We start from the raw sequence: 21,985 nt of genomic DNA on the forward strand, positions 1-21,985 counted from the left end.
AATATATCGGAATAAATCAACAACAGCAGCAGCGATGTGATCATCTTCATACCTTCTGTGCATTCTTAAGCTTTTGGTTGAAAGAGCGAATACTATCAGTCAAAAGTTTGGATCATGGCCTGAGCCTAGTGCAAATGTCACCATAAAAAACAACAACTCCTTTCCAAACCATGATCAACGTAGTTAGGAAGCTCCTAATGCTAATTTCATACCAGTTCGCCACTTTATGGTTTGGTCCACTACATTGTTTTCCAGTAATACGACCCACGAGCGACAGGCGAAGGAAACAATTTCCTAGTGGTTGATCGATTTGGCTCTCAGCAGTAGGTGAGGCCTTCGGGGTGCCAACAATGTCTCGCATAAAAATGGCATACTGTGATGCTTGCCATAGTTACAAAGGCATAAATATGCGCAGGTTGCTCACCGCGATAATCAGCGTAGCGGATATGGCCGACAGGCGCTTTTCGCTTTGTCTCTATCTCTCTCACTCGCTCTTTTACTCGGGATGATGTCGTACTATGGTTACTGCGGTATGAGTAGGTATGAGATATGATGAGCACCTAACTGAAAAGAAAGAAGGAAAAAAAATTACACGAGTACGCGCGACAAAACAGCACGCATCGCCTCGTCGTTTTCACCGGCAGTATCATCATCAATATCGGCCATCAAAGCCATCGACAAACACGATGAGATGAGCAGGAAGCCACACACCAAATGCGTAATACGGTTCTATAAAACGAGAAGCTGAGATTGAAGATCATGATATGTATTATTTGGAAATTGATATTTTCGCCTCCAGCGATCATTATCGTTTTCATCCAGCCCGTGTTCAGCGCACTGACACTGGGGATCCCGGTATCCCTCCGATGGTTGCGTACCAGTGAACCAGCGCTGCTCTCACTTTTTGCTTACTTCCTCCTGGCGAAATGTTGCACGTCTGTCAGTCAAACGCACCATGCGATCCGGTGTACTGTTGTTGGTAGCCGTACGCAGGAAAACATCTCGTGACATACAGACATGTGCTGTGTGCATGCCCGAATGGAACACGACCAGGCAATGGGGGACCGACCGAGGGCTACCCAGTGAGCATCCCAGCGCGATTCATCTCGCGGGAATACACTTAATTGCTAAATTGACAGTTATTTTCGGTTCTGCTTTTACCGGCTCTTTTTCGGTGGATTTGGTGAGCTGAGTTTTTTTTTCGCCAGTGGCTGACAAATCTTGGATTCTTGGTGCTTTCTCGCGGTGAAAGAAGAAATGCCTAGCTGACACATGTCTTGCATTGTTTTGCTTTTTGAGGAGAGTTTCTTCTTACTGGAGTTCAACGGTTGCGATCGGTAGCGAACGGGAACGGAAATTACATTTTCTCCTGCTGAAGGATTGCAAGTTTAACGATGTTCATTTTCAAAATCAAATAGGTAGAACATAGGAATTTTTAAACCGAAAAAAATCATAAACAGTTGTTGGATTCTTTCCGTAACGACCCAAAATTGCTCCTGAGAGTCATAACTGGTCATAACGAATCATGGACTTTATGTTATGACGTAGAAACCAGAGCTCAATCATCACAGTGGAAGCTGCCATCTCATGCATTTTTTTGGGAGAGACGAAAATTAAAGATAAACTAAAACACATCTTCGCACAATAGCTGTAAAAACTCGAAATCTAGTGACTTGAAATTTTTCTCGTAAGTTGTGCAATGAGGTTCTTCCCAAGTAGCAAACTTTGTTCTTGCGTTGGATTCCTGAACTCACCTGGTAGCGCATAACTGTTCACTGAATCCGAACTTAATTTTTTGTTATAAAAAGTTGAAGGATCGCACTACATTATAAAATAAACTTTGTTTTTGATATTCATATTTGAATAGAAAATGCAAATATAGGTGAGATACCACACCTCAGGGTGAGACACCGCACGTAAAGGAATTTACATTTCTTTTATGTTGATTTAATGGTTATTCGATATTTTTTCATTGCAAAATAAAAAGAATTTAGAGATTGGTCAACGTATCGTCCATCGCTAGTTACCACTTTTATCACCTTTCAGGTAATTTTCGAATTCCATCTCGGAAAAACACGTCTCGTATTTTGAGGTGATCCAATTTTGAAAATAAGATTTCTGCGAAAAAAGTAAACCGATGATCTGCCAGATCGTACGGCGTCCGTCGGAACAACCAGTAATCAGAAAAATCAATAACAGATGTTTCTCACGACTTTTGCGACATAAGGCCGAGTTTTGTCATGCAGGAGAATAATGTTATCATGTCTTTGCTTGTATTCCGGCCGTTCTTTTCGTAATGCACGGTTCAATCGCAAAAATTGGGGAGCGGTTCATTTCCTCGAAAGCTACTTTGCCGAAAGTCGTTTCGCCGAATGCCATTTCGCCGAATAGGTCATTTCGTCGAAAGTCGCTTCACCGAAAGTGTCATTTCGCCAAAAGAGTAATTTCGAATACATAATATTATTATTTTTTGTGTTATTATATCTTCTGTATTACTGATTTGGCGCAGCCACATAACCGAAGCCTAGATGGCTCGGCGGCACAAAGCCGCCAAAGCGACGCCAGTTGAGTTGGCCGCCAACCGGAACCTTCAAAAGTACAAGAATCAATCTTTATTCAAGAAGTACAATTGTAGGTCAACAAAACGGGCGTTGACGCTATAATCTTTCATTTGTCTTTATTTCAAATCAATTCCAATTACGATATTAGGACGATTACAGGATTCGGCGAAGTGACCCATACGGCGAAATGTCATTCGGCGAAATAACCCTTTCGGCAAAATGGCTTTCGGCGAAATGACCCGGATTAGAAACGGGTTGTTGAGTCACTTTCAATGATTCGGCAAGCTCCTTTTTCGTTAGACTTGGATCTTCATTGAGTAATGCCTCCAATTTCTATTGTACAATGCTGAAATATCCATTCTTGAAACGTAGAAACCATTCCCTACATGATTTATCAGTTGGATTACCTCAAACAATCACAAGCATTCGATGCGCTCCAAATGCACTTTTCTTCCAATTAAAATTCTGTCCACTGAACTTTTCTTCCAATTAAAGACTGTCCCAGAAAGTATGGACGCAACCAAAAACCGCTGTCATTTCGCAATGGTTCAGAATCTGTCAATTTTTATGGCTGCGTCCTGTTGTTTACACTAGAGATGGGCAATTCGTTCGCGAACGGTTCAAGAGAACTAGTTCTTTTGAAAGAATGAATGAGCAGTAGTTCTTTGTTCGAGAACGGTAGTTCCTCAGTTCAAAGTCGTGGGACTTTTTTTTTTGCTCGCTAAACCATTTTTCGAGAACGGTAGTTCTGTAATAAGAAAGCTGCATCACGAAAGCTCAGTTCTTATTCGTGGGACCTTTTTTTTCCTCGCCTAACCTAACAACACTAAGTTCTCGTTTAGTCTTTGAACAAACAAACCAACTATGAAAAGAGCGAACGAACGGCTCTGGAGAACTAGTTCTTTCAGTAGAACTTTGCATCACTGAACGGTTCTTTGAAATGAACTGTTTTGCCCATCTCTAGTTTACACTCTTTTCTAACCACTTGTGCAGTTGTTTATTCGTTTTCATTAGTTTGTTTCGAAATGCGTGGACTTTCAGCAGAATAACTTCGAAAAATTGTGTACAAATGGTGCACGGAACGCGGACTGTCACTGAGAAGGATAGCAACAATGGAAGGAGTAAGTGAAAAAACCGTGCGAAATGCAATCAGGAAGTTCGGTAAGGATAACACCTTTGAGGATAAACCGAAAACGAGCAAAAGAAGGAGGTTTCAGTTCGGGATGTGGCCAAAAAAGTGGGCACTTCGAAGTCAAATATTATTCGTGCTAAAGCACGTTTGAATCTTCGAACCTATAAGAAGCAGAAACAACCGAAACGTAGTTCGAAACAAGAAGCATCGATCAGGCCGAGGGTTCGAAAGCTGTACAATACGATTCTTGCTGGAAATCTGAACTGCATAATCATGGACGACGAAACCTACGTGAAACTCGATTACAAATCTTTGCCGGGACCACAATATTATACGGTGCGAGAAGGGCAAGTGTTAAACCAGTCCGAGACATCGATTGAAGTCGAAAAATGTGGTGAGAAAGCTATGGTCTGGCAAGCAATTTGTAGCTGCGGTAAGATTTTGAAACCCTTCATCACCACTGCTTCAATGAACAGCGAAATATACATCAAGGAATGTTTACAAAAACGACTTCTACCAATGATTCGAAGCCACAAGGATCCTGTTGTCTTCTGGCCAGATCTTGCTTCTTGCCACTACTCGAAATCAACGGTAGAATGGTATACTACCAAAAATGTCACTTTCGTCCCAAAAGACATGAATCCACCTAATTGCCCACAACTTCAACCAATTGAGGAATTTTGGGCAATAAGGAAGGCACATCTTAGGAAACATGTCTCGGCAGCTGAAACCATTCAACAGTTCGAAAAAATAGGAAAAAAGTGTCAAAACTTGTCGCCAAGAAGTCTGTACGGAATTTAATGAGGAACGTTCGCAAGAAGGTGCGCCAGCTAGTCTACAATGACTAAGTAGCAAATGTTGTGAATAATATTCTGTTGTTGTAGTCTAATATTATCAGTATATCGAAGAAAATTTGAATATCTAACACTTGTTAATTATTTACTGCGAAATTTGTTCTTACTTTCACTATATCGATGATTCCAAAGCTCATATTTCTCAATCGCGAGAATTTCGTGATCTCATTCAGTATTTTTTATGGTTCCGAAAATAGGAAATGAATCTTGCACGAACCACTTCGGCGTCAAAATAAATCGTAGTGAGCGTGGCAGTGAAACATCATCGGTTGTCATTTCTCCTTTTCGATTAGCTCGTAAGCGATATTCCTGTGTATGAAAAATAGTCATCACATGTCGTCATCAGTAAAGGTTACTTAGGAAATTCATGGTTTTTAATTCAATAAAAGTTCCTTCCATAGATTAAAACCTCGGAAGTAATTTTTTTCTGGCACTGACTATTCTGAGAATATTTGAACTAAATTTTTCACCAATCATAATGAAACGAACTTTTTGAACATGTTCGAACATTTCGAATTTTCACTCCCATATAGAGAACAAAGATGCATCGCACAGCACAAGCGGAACATGGTGAATATTAATCAAGCTTGGAAATAAGATGAGAGTAACGCTAAACCTCATGCTCAATTATTTTCGATAAACTGCGTTGCTTTTTTAACGCGTTTCGTCGGCAATCAGTTCCATCAGTTTGTTCGGTTTTGCTCGAACAAGACTGATAGGCTATGCGTTGTAACCTGTGAATTGAGGTTATGTTTCGAGCTGAATTTACACGATCTATGTTGATGTACCGGTCTGTTTATGTATTTTACGTCGATAAATGCGGTGAAATTTAGCTAATTATTAAATGTTGAAAATTATTCATATAAACTATTGGAACCATAACTACTTTAAAGTTATCACTTTCTAAGAGTTTTCACTTTTACTGAACATAACTTTCTCTTCGCTATTTCTTTCTTGATACTGTAGCGTAGAATGATTGATTTCAGATGGATCGAAACCTCATTAGGCTCAGAAGGCTGTGAAATAAATTTGCCACCTACAGGAAAGTCATTCGCCTACACACTTCCCGGTGCAGTCGTTCTTTCGGCTAAATGATTACGCAAAATTGTTTTCATCCATCACGCAAAATTATAAATCGAATGAAATCATTTCCTCATTACCGAGCAACTGATGAAGCATAATGGCAACCAACTGCACCGACAATCTGGGTCGGTTTTAATTATTGTATAGCAATACCTCGAGTAAAATTCAGCCCAACTTTCTTAATAAATCCATAAACATTTCGTTCGATCGACGATAAGCTAATTAAAATTCACATTAAAATTCCGGACAAATTAATAACAGAGCAGGCAAAATTCTCCACCCCACTGTGCCGTCATCAATCGAGGCAAGGAAAGAAAAATACGCACACATTCACACAAATAAGTATCTTGAAAAGCCACAGCAAATAATCGTTTTGACAAACCTTTATCACTCCATTGGTTCCGAATGAAAAATATGCCTCTAGTTTAGATAGTTAATATTATTTCCTATCAATACATTGAAAAAAAACCGGAGTAAAATTACAATGGTGTGAGATTCATATACACTGGAACGCCTGCTGTCATGTTTAGGAAATGAGTTTTAACAAGGTTTTGATTGTTCGAGACTCGTTTTACCCCATCCCGCTCAGTGAACACTGTTTACTAAGTTATCGCCGAGACACGAGACCTTATTTCAGAAAGTGATATTAACGAAAAAGGCTCACTATCTAAATCTTTCTCTTTAGCGATGATACCTACTAGGCCAATCTCTGTGGGATAACGAAGCGAAAGATGAATTTGAAGAGCCAACATCCAACCAACATCCAAGCCATAGATTTATTTTCTCCTTGGTGTCCGCATATTCAGGTTCGTCGACTTTGCCGTCCCAAACTGCCTATTAAATTTATACATATAGGCAAACGAGGCCCAGGGAGCGAGCACACAACAAAAACTAGACAGACGCAGAGATGCCAGGTAAAAATTTCAAATATCTGCAGACAGGGTCTGAAAAAAAATCTGCAGTCAGAAGTATGTCTTGCTGGCAGCAATTTCTATATAAAGTATGACACGCAAAACTGACTTGGTGAGCAAAAAAAAAAAAAAAAAGGTCGCGGAAATTTCAAAATTCTGTAAATATAGACGAAAGTCTGTGAGAATTTCAAAAATCTGCAAAAGTCTGCGAGAATTTTAAAAGTCTGTAAAAGTCTGCACAACAAAAAATGTCTGCAGCACTATACCCCAAATCTGCAGATTTACAGACAAATCTGCAGACCTGGCATCTCTGGACAGACGGACAAACCTTTTCTCGCGCGAACAGCGATTTCGGTTTCGGATACACATATTTCGAACGGCACACTGGCTCAGAGTGTTATCGATTTTCTTAAACTCCCCGGTTTGGGTCGCAGGGAACCCGATCCTTCCGCTATCGAGCACCATAAAGCCGAAAAGCTGATGTATTATTTACAGAAACCATCGTTAGATTTCCCAAGTAGAATAATGGCAATCTCAATTTCGAGCATTTAAGATTTTCATATTCACAAAACCAAACACTTTTGACCACCTATTTGTGCTGTGTGTTCCCATAGTGCGATTCCATCTGCCGACTCGAGTTCGAGAAATTTGGTTTCGAACTTTACAACTATCATGCATCGCTAATTATAGCATCCACACTAAACGTAAACTCAGGAGAATCCGAAACGTTAAAACTGTCGATCGAAGTTAGCCATGGCAAACCAAACGTGAAAGACGGCGATGACGACTGCAATGAACTGCGTTGCGCGCATAGAATCAAGATGTGAATGCAAACAGTGCACACAGAAATGTCACAATATCGGACCTTATCTCAACTGTTTTTCAAAGAAGGACGGATCTAACATTGACAGCAAATGGAGAAAAACGTCGATGAATGTTTCGACTTTGGTTTCAAATCCTATTTAGGAATTATCGTATATTCCCAGATCAATTTTTGATTAGTCGACGAACTGTTGGTTTGTCTTTAAAAGGCATGCGAATTTTACCACTTTCCTTCTATATCCACTGAATATATCAACATAAAAAGAGTTCCGCCCCTTTTCGATTTGTTTACTTTTATGCTTCCTGTGTGAATTATGAAGTTACGCCCTTGCGCATTTTTCGTGAAATGTTCGTTTTTGCGACTAAGACAAATCTGCTGATAATTTCATCGTCTCATTTACTATTTCCAGTAGTAAAAGGTTCGAAACCATCTAAAATAAAGATAATAAATAGTTTCGTCCTTCCCTACAGCAGTTGAAGTATCGCCCTGTTTGTTGGCATGGAACACGGATCGCGAAACTTACGTAAACAAATGGAATGACAGTTTCGCCCTTTATAGTTCTTTGTATTACTAAAGTTGAGATTTTTGTAGAATCCGAATTTTTAGCAAAATTGTAGGATTTTGAAGCATTTTTTGGTAGGTGAAAGAAATTCGGTTTGTTTACTTTTGTAAAATTCGCCCTTCTTTGAAACACAGCTGCCCTATATGAGTAGCTCAGCTTCAGTGAACCAGTATGCTTACACACTAAAATTGCTGTGTCATATTTATGCTGTTTTAAACTGTGATTGAAGAGTAAATGTTAGTACATGCTATGAATAATGTCAGAAGTATACTTTAATAATATTTCTCACGAGTTGATTTTACAAGGAATTGTCGCCAATTGAGAGAACTTAGAACATTTTCGTGCATTACATATTGATGATCGTTGCATTTGTACTACTACTTTGTCAATAAGTTTATTCATTATTCGCCAAAGTCTTCTATTACTTTCTTCTGCAAATCAAGCTCTCCGGAGCCGACTTTTGGTCCAACGACCAAAACAGATTGTTTTCCAACGATTTTGGATACTTTACACTTTTTCAAAATTTCTCTGTACAAGAATGGGTAGAACTTAATCGTGAATATCTCTTGTTGTATTTAAGACAACAACATAAATTCTTCTCCATACCGTCGAAAATATGTTCAGCAATTTATGATAAAATTGTCAGAAGTATGAGATATACAAAAATAACTCAAAGTAATAGTTTTCTAAAATGTTTGGTGTGAATTAATGAAACATTAAGGTGAAATTCAGAGCCAAAATAAGGCGCTCAAAATTCCAAACACATGAATTGAACGTATTATCGCACACGTATCGTAAAAACCGACACATAGAAATACACAATATTTTCGGTGATTGACTAATATGAGGGGGGCATATTTGAGCATGTTGTTTAGGACGGTCAATTTAGTCATACAATTTATAACCAAAATGTTCTTATAATTGATATTCTTGCCTATAGTGTGATACTTGATGTTGTCAACTGATCACCTATACATCGATGTAATTCCTTAAAAACTCTTTAACCATCAGATACATGGTAGATCCCATAGACAATACGAGTAGTAAAAATTTTGTTCTTGATAACAGTATACTTCAACTTTATAAGTTGACGAGTCCGATCAGTTATTATTAATCTCATAAAATACTTTTTTTTTAAATATTGCTATGAATTTCAATTTTCAAATTCGAGCAACCAAAACCGAGCAGATGTTAAGAAATTTTGTTTTATTGTATCCTCTTATTTTTATTTTATGACTTATATATTGCTATATGATTCAGATATAACAATTTACCAAATATGTTTTGACGCTTCCCAAAAGGTGCCCCTGAAAATACAAAAATACGAATGTTTTGTGTTATAAATTGAAAAGATTTGGTTTCATTTGATTTTTTACATGTTGTACGTCGGTCATCACCAGTGATGGCATTTCACTAGAGTGATACACCAGTGCGTAAGTTTCATTTCTACACTGCGGATGCATTCGGTGGGCTCCACACAAAAAGGAAAGCGCACTTCTTCTCAGTGTCCATTAGACTTTGAGCGTGTGCTTGTGTTGAAAGAAGCTGGTACGAGAGAACCACCTTCTCTTCGCATGAATCGCTCTCACATGCTCTCGCCTAAATACGCCCAAGTGATCACTGGCGCGTGATGGTGAGCGAACACTTCTGTGAACTTCAATTAATAGAGAGTATACCTGGCCTTGCTATGAAAAACTAGCAAGAAAAAACGAAAATTCAACGATAAATTGTTTTATTTCGTTGATTCTGCGTGCACCACGCTTCTTCTACGCAAACCATACACCAGAGTGCTCACCGATGTGTACACCTCTGTGAGATTATCTGCATCCACCTCAAAGAATTTGATAGCTCTTTTCTAGCACTTTGGTGCGATACAGTGCTAGAGGTAAAAGAAAATAAACAATAGTTGTGTATTTGTGTGAAAGAGAAGAGCTCTCGTTGAAGTTATTGCTTGCTCTTCGTTATACAGAGGAGATGGACATCTCTGGTCGTCACTATAATTTTACTTACAATATCATGAAAAATGCAATTATTCCAAATCTTTGGTAAGATTCGGCATAATTATTATTTTATTATTTCTATTATATTTGTTTACCTTTTTTATATCAAACATGTAGTCAATTCGCTCAAAGTAAATTAAAATTTTCCGAGGTGTAGAAAAGCATGTCAGTTTTTTTTCATAAATACATTTATTTCATTACATAGGTTTTTCTTCGCCGTAGTATCACTTTTACACAGAATTCTTATCCTAATACAATTCTAATATTCCATATAAGATTTGAATTTATTAAGCATGTAAGTTTTCTTTGTCTTACCGTCATCCAGTTATGTCTTTTGACATTACCCAGCCGTGTATTTGACATAGCTGATTATCATGCCATGTCATGGTTTTGCTCATACGAGTTATTTTTTACTTCGTTAAGTCATGTTGAATGTTCATATTCCAAAGTAAATGTGACCAAGGCTTTGTTTTAATCCAAGACTTTCCGATGGGATTGATCGACATCCTTGTTAATGAAACTTTACTGACATAGTATCACTATCGCACCCACCAGCTGCATAGGAAAGCATGCCAAATCTGGTAAAAACTTCACTGAAAGGCTTTTTTTAATCTATTATGAAAAGTAGTATACATGTTTCCAGATACTCTTGCCTACACAGCTTTGGGTCCATCGATTAGGTCACAAGCGATAGTGAATCCACAGCTGAAAATTGCTTGTCGTATCAGTCAAGTTTTCGGACCAGTTTATCAGAAAAAGGCAAACATAAATTGAATAGACACATCACCCTATACCGAGGCAAGATAGAACTCTTATCCAGAGATTCATTACAACAAAAAATATGTATTAGAAAGAACTTGTTACGGGAAGCGACTGCATCATAATGTGTCAATAGTAGTTAGGGGAAAGTAGGGAATCTCAAATCATGGGATATTTCGAACCATCAGTAATTGCTTGCACAATATTTGGTTCTCTGAATCATGGGTGGCTACTTTGTAGAACATAGCTATCAGGAAATGTCAAGCTCGACAGTTATATCAAGAGATTCTCACGAGGTACCCGGAATTCATATTGATTGACGATGAAACGTGTGAAAATTTATGAGAACGTTAAGCAAAAATTTCAATAGCAAATATAAAAATTCTTTTTTGTTGATAATAAAACTTTTGATTTGGCAAGCGACTTGCAGTTGCGTACAACAACTCTAGGTAATGATACAAATGAGTATGTAAAGTTTCACTATAATAAATGCCTGAAAAGCGCATTCTTTCATTCTGTAAAGCCCGCAAACACCTTGTAAAGTTTTGGCCGGATTTGATCTTCTAGAGACACTTCAGTTGTGTCATAACAACAGAACCCATTCCAACAATTTCGCTGAAACAGAAAACATTTGGGTTATTGTTGAGCGGAAGCCAAAAACGACTATAAAAGTGACGAGAATAACTCTGCTATAAAAAAGTTAATCATTTTATCAAAACCAATCAGGAATCAGAACTAATTGGCTCAAGTGGTAATTTGTAAAATGAAACAATTTTACAATAATGATTCGACTATGTGTCAAACATACCTAAACTTTTCAGCAAGCGTGTGAAATTACAGGTCAGCACTTAAAAAAATTTCAGAATGCATTAAATATGTATGAGATCAACTGTAAAAATGAGTCATTTTTGACGCTCGAATATGCCGGTCTCAGAAGACGTGAATTTGCGCGACTTTTTCTATGTGAGTGTGTAACATTTCTCAAAGATAAAGGGTGCTACGATTGAATATTGGCCAAAAAAGAATGTGTGTCAATTAGTGAAACAAGTCCCTCGGCATCCTAACATAAAGCTCACGCAGTATGACTTGTTAAATATATTGTTGAATGAAGAAATCGGTTAAACTTTTTATTAAAAATTTAAACTATGTTTAATTGTCAATTGCAATTCATACATAATAAAGAAAGAATATTCACTTTCGCTTGCTTTTTGGCAAATACGACCTAACCGGTTCTCCGTCAGTCTGACGTGTTGAAAAAGATTACGTCCTTGAGCACTAATTGGACGTTGTTCGTAGCATACCGTTCAATTACCTTTTTTTAGTAATGGCAAGATGCCAAATCTTACCAACACAGAACGGAACACGGAACAGAGTATCTTGAGGAAAGGCAACATACATTTTTCAACTTCTGCCAATATATCGTCTGGTAAATGTCGTACGAAATCGTTCTTTTCGGACTACGACAGCTTAATTTTATAATACGAAATTCCGCAACAACAAAATAACAACTCACAATATACATTTCGCTGTCCACCACTGCTTTTTTATTCTTGCGAGTTGGGCCCCTTTAAAATTCAAATCCCGGAGCTATAGATTCCTTCGAATCTATCATTCAAAGATTGTTTGTATTTTCATTTCTCCATAAGATCGAAGTAAATGTTCACTTGTCTATGTTTCTTATCATATCATTCCTCTAGCATTGACCCCTTTACTGACCCAATTTCGTAAAGCCGTAGCCTACTATTACACTGTGCTGGCCGGTTCTGCTGTCCGTACTACCCCCGAATTATTGGCAGCGAGAATGGGTTGGCCATGACCATCGCCAGTTCGTCGGGTGGTTTCCGTACGACTATCATCAGAGTGTGATTGATTCGAATCCGAAACATCAATGATTATAGACAACAGGTACATCATTTGTTCGGTTTGTTTCTGGTTCAATCAATGACGAACTTCTGCTGCTATTCCCGTTTGTTTTTTTTTTTAAGTTAGACAGTGCTGTAGCAGAGCAGGGCAAAAGTTCGTATTGCTGAATAATAAAAACAAGGTCGGAAATGTAACTAGATCAATTGATTAGAAAGCGTTTGTAACGGTCCATTATTCGAATCTGACATTCTGTGTTTTGTTACGGTATCTCATGGAATTTAGTAAAACTCCATTCTTTCCTGATTCAGATGTCGATCTTATCCAATGCCTCCCATCTCCGATCATGACGCGGTTCCAAGCAACCGTTCGGATTCGCCCATACCATGCCCAGATGCAAATGAATAAATTTCGCTTCATTATAGCCGTTCTTGGTTCTTGGCATGGTCAACTCAACAAAGCATTCCGAGGAAGAAGATCTAGGCAGCATGGAGGTGAACGAAAAAAAAACAAACTCCAATAGATATTTAGCCATTCAAAACCATTTTGCACCACATTACTAACTCTACACTCGTGATAATCGTGATCTTGCCGTCTGCGACTTAACCCGAGTTTAGTCTTACGCGGCAGCAGGCTGCGCAGGTCGTGGTCCGGAACTTTTTTGAGCAGAACCGGCCACGGCGACGACGACAACAACAACAACAACGGACAGCCGGACGACGGTAGCAAAGGAGCGAGTTCAACCGAACCAAAGTTGGCTATGTGTTTTGTCGTGTTGCGGCAGTTTGAAACCGCTAGTCCAAACACATTACTACCAACACAACGGCAGTGACGGGTCGGGTGGCATGAATGGTGAAGACGGCGTTGGATGCTGCTTGGAAACCGTGGTTGCCACGGCCAGCAAGGATAGAGCCACAGTTGAAATGAAAATAAAATTGCTACCCATCAACGAGCACAAAAGATTTATTCAACATTGCCGTTGTGAGTTTTGTGCCTTCGATCGTCCGCTTCCGAGGCTTTCGGGGTGGTACCTACTTCTGGAATTGTTCTTCTGTATATCTATCTCCTTCGGTTTTTTTTTTCGTTCAACTATAGATCTTCTAGCAGCCGAGTTGAAAGTGTGCGAACTTGCGGTGCGGTCACTAGCAACGCGCCAGTCGATACGGTTTCCTCTTGTTCTGTTGTTCGAAGTCACAATGGACGCAGGCGCAGCCACTTGAAAATACGTGAGATATTTGCTAATAATTGTGTTTCGCCAAAGAACAACAGTACGGAATAGGCAGCATTGGATTGTTGTTTGCTTTCTCATTTTTGCTTGCCTTGTTGGATGGACCTGGGCTCGGATTAATGCCTAGAACGAATCTTATTTTCGAAATGGTTGCTCATGGTTTTTATTTGCATTCGGTTCAGAATATTAATTTTCATATGCCGCACTGTCTGCTGTCACCAGTGAAGCATTCCAGTGACAATTTCGATGCCAGTCCAACGATGGGGAAAAGAATGGAAGTACATTCTCCCGGAACTCGTCTACACTAATGTAACCAATTATATGGAACAATTGTTTTGCTTTAATTAATCCTAATAAAATTATTCTAAGATATGACAGCATTAAAGACTGTACCAGAAAGTATGGACGCAACCAAAAACCACTGCCATTTCGCAATGGTTCTGAATCTGTCAATTTTTATGGCTGCGTCCTGTTGTTTACACTCTTCTCTAACCACTTGTGCAGTTGTTTATTCGTTTTCATTAGTTTCTTTCGAAATGCGTGGACTTTCAGCAGAACAACGTCGAAAAATTGTGTACAAATGGTGCACAGAACGCGGACTGTCACTGAGAAAGATAGCAAAAATGGAAGGAGTAAGTGAAAAAGCCGTGCGAAATGCAATTAGGAAGGTGAGGATAACACCTTTGAGAATAAACCGAAACCGGGTCGAAACCGGTTCGAAACTATAAGAATCAGAAACAACCAAAACGTAGTCCGAAACAAAAAGCATCGATCATTCCGAGGGTTCGAAAGCTGTACAATACCATTCTTGCTGGAATTTTGAACTGCATAATCATGAATGGCGAAACCTACGTGAAACTCGATTACAAATCCTTGTCGGGACCACAATATTATACGGTGCGATAAGGGCAAGTGTTAAACCAGTCCGAGACATCGATTGAAGTCGAAAATTTTAATAAGAAAGAAATGGTCTAGCAAGCAATTTGTAGCTGCGGTAAGATTTCGAAACCCTTCATTATCACTACTTCAATGAACAGCGAAATATACATCAAAGAATGTTTACAAAAACGACTTCTACTGTTGTCTTCTGGCCAGATCTTGCTTCCTGCCACTACTCGAAATCAACGGTAGAATGGTATACTACCAAAAATGTCACTTTCGTCCCAAAAGACATGAATCCACCAAATTGCCCACAACTTCGACCAATTGAGGAATTTTGGGCATTAACGAAGGCACATCTTAGAAAACATGTCTCGGCAGCTGAAACCATTCAACAGTTCGAAAAAGGTTGGAAGAAGTGTCAAAACTTGTCGCCAAGATGTCTGTACGGAATTTAATGAGGAACGTTGGCAAGAAGGTGCACCAGCTAGTCTACAATGGCTAAGTAGCAAATGTTGAGAATAATATTCTGTTGTAGTGTAATATTATCAGTATATCGAATAAAATTTGAATATCTAACACTTGTGAATTATTTACAGCGAAACCAAAGTTCGTCCATACTTTCTGGGACAGTCTTTAGCTGATATCTTCTTGTTTCAACGGAATTACACCTTAAATATAACTCGATTGTTCCAGAGTATGAACGATTCTAGAAATGAGTAGCAAGTTATCAGAAGTCAAACACTTTTATTTGAAGGAATCTTTGCACAGTATAGTAAATAATTCGATTTTTTTGCGAATGGAAAAGTAATTCTACTCAATAGTGCGGATGAGTTGTTGCATGTATTGTCTTCAAATCGTTGTAACATAGAGCAAATTGCAGCAAATCATATAAAAATTATGGATAAAAAGAAGTTGTGGGATATTCCATTGGGCTCTCAAAAAATATAGTTAATTGCCTCAAAAAAATCTGGTTTTCGCAAAAGTTTAGTGTTTTCTAAACAATCAGAAAACAAATCGAATTAAAAAAAAACATCCTAGAATATTTTTTCTCAATCCTGTCACTGAAACCTGTATTAACCCCTAATTTTATGATTTTTAATGACTATTTCCATCAATTGCAAATTAAGTTTGGAAAATATCTACAAATTGAACTAGAAAGAGCTGATGATTAAATATTCAGTTTTCGCTGACAGATTTATGACTGGCTCTTAACTGTCGAATGCTATTTGAATGAATGTTTTTTGGTCTCATCAAGTCATAGCCGTATTGATTACAAGAACTTTTTTTATTCAGCTTGGGATTCCCTCTCATGCACTAATTATTAAACGCTATTTGGCATGAATTTGATTTATAGCAGTAACACAATAGCAGAATTTAGTTTGTTCCCAGTATTTACTTAGGTCAATCGCTAATCCTGCGCTCCTGTCATTTCTGTTTGTAATATTCAATTCAATTACCTTCTATTAACTTGTCTCTAATGTGATATACAACCGTTTTCGTGGCCTAACAGCAGTCAGCGATCGAAGTTCGCAGAAACATTCGACAGTTAATAGCTAAAAATAAATATTTAAGCCCTCGTGAAGATAGTTACTAGCTGTGAATTATTTTGTGAGAAGCTCGACATTCAGACTACGAGAGAGGAAACTATATTCACGGCTTCAGTGCTTCATGAAGACTCTGATACCAGCATACTGTACCATCTATGTATATGTGGAACATAATTGATTCTTGTTTGTGTGGTTCTTTTTGGCTGGCAACCCGAGTAAAGTCTCACATCAAAACGGAAACAAATTGAAATACGATTGACCCATGTTTTTGTTACACAATATTACTTTTTTCATAGTTGGATCTCGTTGTCACCCTTCTTCCAGGGGGAGAGGAGCATCCATTTCCTTCTAGCGAAGATTGGAGGTCACTTTGTCCGTGGCTCATATCATCCATTGCTACATCGTTGGAGTTGTGAGTGGTTTCCGTTTCCTTGTTTTCAATGTTGATCACAGTCTTGGGTTCATTGGTAGTTGCTGTAGATGCGCTTTGTACATTGGTTGCAGTTGATAGTTGGTTAGATGGTGAAGGTGTTTTTGAAACAGGAGCACTGCATTCACTAGTTTCCGTTGTTGAGCGGTTGTCCTTGTTTTTGTTTGTTTTCGCAGTTTCAGTGCAAGGTTTGCCATAGTGTGCAGGTTGTTCACAAAACTGACATGTAACCAGTTGATTTTCATACGTAATCAGTGTTTTACACGGATGTATCCCGTCTTGATCACAAATGATGTAAGATGGAATTGCTTTACGTAGTTGCATACGCACCACTCGCACGCCATTCCGGATACCTGGAGAAAAATTCCGCCATACTTCTCTTTCGATGGAAAGAGCCGTACTGCGACATACTTTCCCGAACAAATTGATCCCTGGTCTGCGGGGGAAGGTCATGCACGCGTACTTCTATGGCATTGTCTACCAAGTAAACAGGGATTTTATATTTAACATCATCATGATAAACACTGTGCACACCGTTATTAACCGAAGCAAATGCAATTGCATCTCTTTCACGTTTGAACATAATGTACACACAGTTTGACGCCTTGTTGAATTCAATCTCACTTACATCATTAACGTTTAGATGCATTCGTTCCTTAGACAAGATTTCAATTTCGGTGCATCTAATAAGATGTAAAATCACAGGGTTTTTTTTAAGTGTGTGGGTATAGCCTGAAAGGGAAACAATATTTTCTATAGTGCCTATCTATACACGATTCCGAGCACTGCATAAATGCCAGGAAATTTTTCAGACTCCAGATGCTTCTAAAAACTGTACCCAAATAGAAATGCAGCAGAACACATCAATCACTACAATTTATTTAGTTTTTTATTTTTGAAACTATTTTGGAATAAATAAACACATGTTAGCTAGGTTTTTGTATAGTTGATTTACTCAAACTCCTCTTCTAGGCTAAATGCCCCCACCGCTACAAATTAAATCTTGTGCTAAACTTACACAAACTTTTTCAGACTCTTTCATCTCTTTTTCCTTCAAATTGTTAATTTCAAGGGGTGAAAATCTTTCTTTTTTACCCCCAAATTTATGCTGGTGCACATATCCATTTTCAGACTTTGTTTTAAGTTTCGTCTTTGACTCATCAGTGCGTACAAGTTTATGTTGAGCCGCCAGGTCGCGTTAGCAGTCCAACATAAACTTGTACGCACTGATGAGTCAAAGACGAAACGTAAAACAAAGTTTTCAGTTCGTTATCGGTTTTGATAACCTGTTCTGAAACAAACATCGTCGGTTCCGTACCACTCCATCGCCGGTTTCGTCTAATGGTACGACGCCAAATCCAACCGATACGGAGTTTCACCCCCGTGGGACCGGGTAAAGGGCAACATACGCTTCTGGAGACATTTATCGTTATATATTTGTCCGTTTATGGTGTCAGTCGTCATGTACGACTTACTGGATTTGCCACACCTACAGATTACCTGCCAAACTCCAGTGACTAAAAACTCCAGTGATACTTATAACTTATACACAAAAGAGAGTGTAGTATTTTTTCAAGTACAATCTCTACAGTCGATCCAAAAAAAATCAACAGTGCCGCAACACTATATTTCCCACTATGAAATGTGTTTATATTATACCGAATCACTCGCTGATATTTCAGCAGTACGCAAGATTATTTGCAATGGCAAATGCAAAAACATTTTGTTTTGAATATTTTTCATGATTCTCTAACATGTCTATTTACCGATTTATTAATTTTTAGTTGGTTTGACGTAAATCCGCCATTACTAAGTTCAGTTTTGCAATGACTGAGCGGAAACATATATTGGAGAAGCCAAATGAATGAAAAACTAACAGAAAAGATGATTTTTTGGAAAAAGATACGCTCAGAGACAGGACTCGAACCAGCGTTCTTATGCATTCCGTGCAAACGCGCTACCGGTATCGGATATAAGGTATCGGTCGGACGACGGCCAGGATGTGTAGACCATGTTGGATGTACGTGCTACTGTGTCTGACTGGCGTTTTAGAGTGCCTAAAACAAGATTCAGAGTGGCGAAATGGTAGCGCGTATGCACGGAATGCATAAGAACACAGGTTCGAGTCCTGTCTCTGAGCGTATCTTTTCCCAAAAAATCATCTTTTCTGTTAGTTTTTCATTCATTTGGCTTCTCCAACATATGTTTCCGCTCAGTCATTGGAAAACTGACGTCCATTTATCCTATCAACTCGGAAGACGATTCTTATGTATCATCTCCCTAAAAACTCAGTGAATCAGACATTTTGTTCAGTATATTGTATAAAAGTTCCTAGGGAACGAATTGAACTTTTAACTCAATTTCAATGAAAAGGTTTCTATCACGTACCATGAACAGTTAGGTGGCTGTCAGAGTGCAAGCGTTCAGACGCGCGTACGACCTAGTTACATTTGATCAAAGCAACCCTGTCAGAGTAAACGCGAAGTAAACGTTAAAATTGAATCGCATTAAATCGCTACGCAAATCGCATTCTCTCTGACAGAAGGAAAAGGAAGCACCCTTTTATGAAAGTAATAGAGTCACTTTTTATGAAAGTCTCATCATGTTTCAAACAACACAGTTAGTTTCGCGAAAATAGTTCATATGACCTTCCTGTCTAACAGCTCTTCTCTTCTACTCTCCTTTCCCCACAGATTACATACCGTACTGCTCTTCAACACCGCCAAGACGACATCCCCCGCCAGTTCACGGTCCGCGCGATGGAACCCGCTCAGTCCGTCCGGCAGCAGCATCCCCGCTCGGCACATCAAACCCAGTCCAGTCGGTGATGTCCACCGGAGCAGCGCCCAGTCAGCTGCCACTAGTCAATTTGCATCACCGTCGCCACCAGCGCCATCGCCACCACGAACATCGCCTCCGTTATCATCACTATCAGTATCCACCCTGGCCGAGACAATGGCAGCGAACAAAAAGAGCTGCTTCCGCTTTCGCCACAGAAAAATGACCCTTCTGTGGCTGTTACTAATGATATGTGCCTTTGCCGGGGACAGCGGAGGAGGAGATACGGGAGGTGGAGGATTCCTAAGGTTTGCTAGTGCGGAACACGTCCGGGAATTGGAAGTTTCCGAAGGAGTTCCCATTGGGCATCAAATCGGTTTTATTGGGGAGTTTTTACATGGAGTCGATAGTGGGCCGCCTTACTTGATCGTACCGGTTCCCGGAAGTGCCGTCGATTCTGAATTGGCCATTGACCATACCACTGGTGAGATCCGAACCAAGGTCCCTCTGGATAGGGAAAAACGAGCGTCCTACTCGCTAGTTGCAATACCGTTGAGTGGAGAAAACGTTCGAGTTGTGATACGGGTACTGGATGAGAACGACAATGCGCCCACATTTCCTACGGCTCTAATGAACATTGAGTTTCCGGAGAACACTCCGCGGGATGTGAAACGGACGTTGAATCCGGCGAGAGATTTGGATCTGGGACGGTACAACACCCAGCGGTACAACATCGTGTCGGGGAATGTGAATAACGCTTTCCGGTTGTCCTCGCACCGGGAACGAGACGGTGTTCTGTATTTGGACCTGCAGATTAATGGTTTTCTCGATCGGGAAACTACCCCGGCCTATAGTCTCGTTGTAGAGGCACTAGATGGCGGTAATCCACCGTTGCGAGGCCAAATGACGGTTAATATTACAATTCAGGATGTGAACGACAATCAGCCGATCTTCAACCAGAGTCGGTATTTCGCGACGGTACCCGAAAACGCCACGATCGGTACAACGGTTCTTCAGGTTTACGCAACCGATCAGGATGCTAGTGACAATGGTCTTGTGGAATATTCGATCAATCGACGGCAAAGTGATAAGGATCAGATGTTTCGGATAGACCCGAACACGGGTCTGATTTCTGTTAACAAGCCGCTGGATTTTGAAACAAAAGAACTTCACGAACTGGTGGTGGTAGCTAAGGATCGCGGTTTGCAGCCATTAGAAACTACGGCGTTTGTGTCAATACGAGTGACTGATGTGAACGATAACCAACCGATCATAAATGTGATATTTTTGAGTGATGACGCGACGCCGAAAATTTCTGAATCGGCACAACCGGGAGAGTTTGTAGCCCGAATTTCAGTGAACGATCCCGACTCGAAGACGGAATATTCAAACGTGAACGTGACACTTTCCGGTGGGGAAGGTCACTTTGGGTTGACCACCAGGGATAACATTATATATTTGGTGATTGTGTCGTTGCCGTTGGATCGTGAAATTAAACCAAATTATACGCTCAGTGTGGTGGCCACGGACACCGGGAATCCACCGTTGCATGCAGCGAAAACGATTTTCCTAACCGTTACGGATATCAATGACAATGCACCGGAATTCGAGAAGGAAATTTACCACGCGAATGTAATGGAAGTGGCCGACCCGGGAACGTCGGTTATTCAAGTGACCGCCCTCGATAAGGACGAGGGTAACAATTCGGCGATCGCGTACTCACTGTTGGACACACCCGACACCCATTCGCAGTGGTTCCAGATCGATTCCAACTCCGGACTGATAACTACCCGGGCGCACATTGACTGCGAAACCGATCCGGTGCCGCAGTTGATTGTGGTGGCGAAAGATAATGGCTTCCCGCCGCTCTCGTCTACCGGCACCGTCCTGGTTACCATCCACGACGTCAACGATAACGAGCCGATCTTCGACCAGAGCTTCTACAACGTCTCGGTAGCGGAGAACGAACCGAAAGGACGCTGCATTCTGAAGGTAAGTGTTTAATTTTAAATTACTTGTCTGAGTCGGCCATTCCCATTCCCGCCACATCGCCCTCCAAGCCCTAGCCGAACAACCGTACACACATGTTACAAGCTTCCTTCTTTTTTCATTCTCGATTATAACGCGATTTTCTTATCTCGAGAATTTTATTATATTCAATTTCAACAAATATTAATATTCATCTCCACGATGGGTTACAACGACCCGATGGCTGCGTGATTCCCTCGCGCAGGACACAGTGCGGAAAACCACCCGGCCACGTTGGTCAAAATCGAACTGGCGGGCCTTCAGCGCACTAAAGCCAAGAAAAATTAGCCCATTGAACTTTGTTTGGAATTCCACGCCGCCGATCTACTACTATAGTTAGAGTGGTGGAGTCATCTGAGTTTTACCGTTCCTCTTTCTGCTAGGCCCTGACATCAACTTTTCCACTTGCATCCTTCATCTCGCTTTCGCTCCCTGGGGAGAACGTGTGCCGTTGATTACGTTTCCCCGTCTCTGAACACCTCCCCGTCGGACGAAGACGGAACACAGGCACACAGAGTCACGTCACGTCAGTGTGTGCAAACGTGAA

At 40.0% G+C, this 21,985-nt stretch overlaps 1 protein-coding gene across 1 annotated transcript in view; it reads left to right on the plus strand.

The window, feature by feature from the left end:
- LOC131431299 (protein dachsous) overlaps positions 1-21,985 on the plus strand; it is a 234,053-nt gene that overhangs the window by 73,538 nt on the left and 138,530 nt on the right. The window contains exon 2 of the mRNA XM_058596915.1: positions 19,326-21,402. Within this exon, the coding sequence (XP_058452898.1) occupies positions 19,588-21,402 (1,815 nt within the window). The 5' untranslated portion in view covers positions 19,326-19,587. The remainder of the gene's footprint in view (positions 1-19,325; positions 21,403-21,985) is intronic.

This window comes from Malaya genurostris, chromosome 2 (genome assembly GCF_030247185.1).
Source record: "Malaya genurostris strain Urasoe2022 chromosome 2, Malgen_1.1, whole genome shotgun sequence".
NCBI classification, from domain to species: domain Eukaryota; kingdom Metazoa; phylum Arthropoda; class Insecta; order Diptera; family Culicidae; genus Malaya; species Malaya genurostris.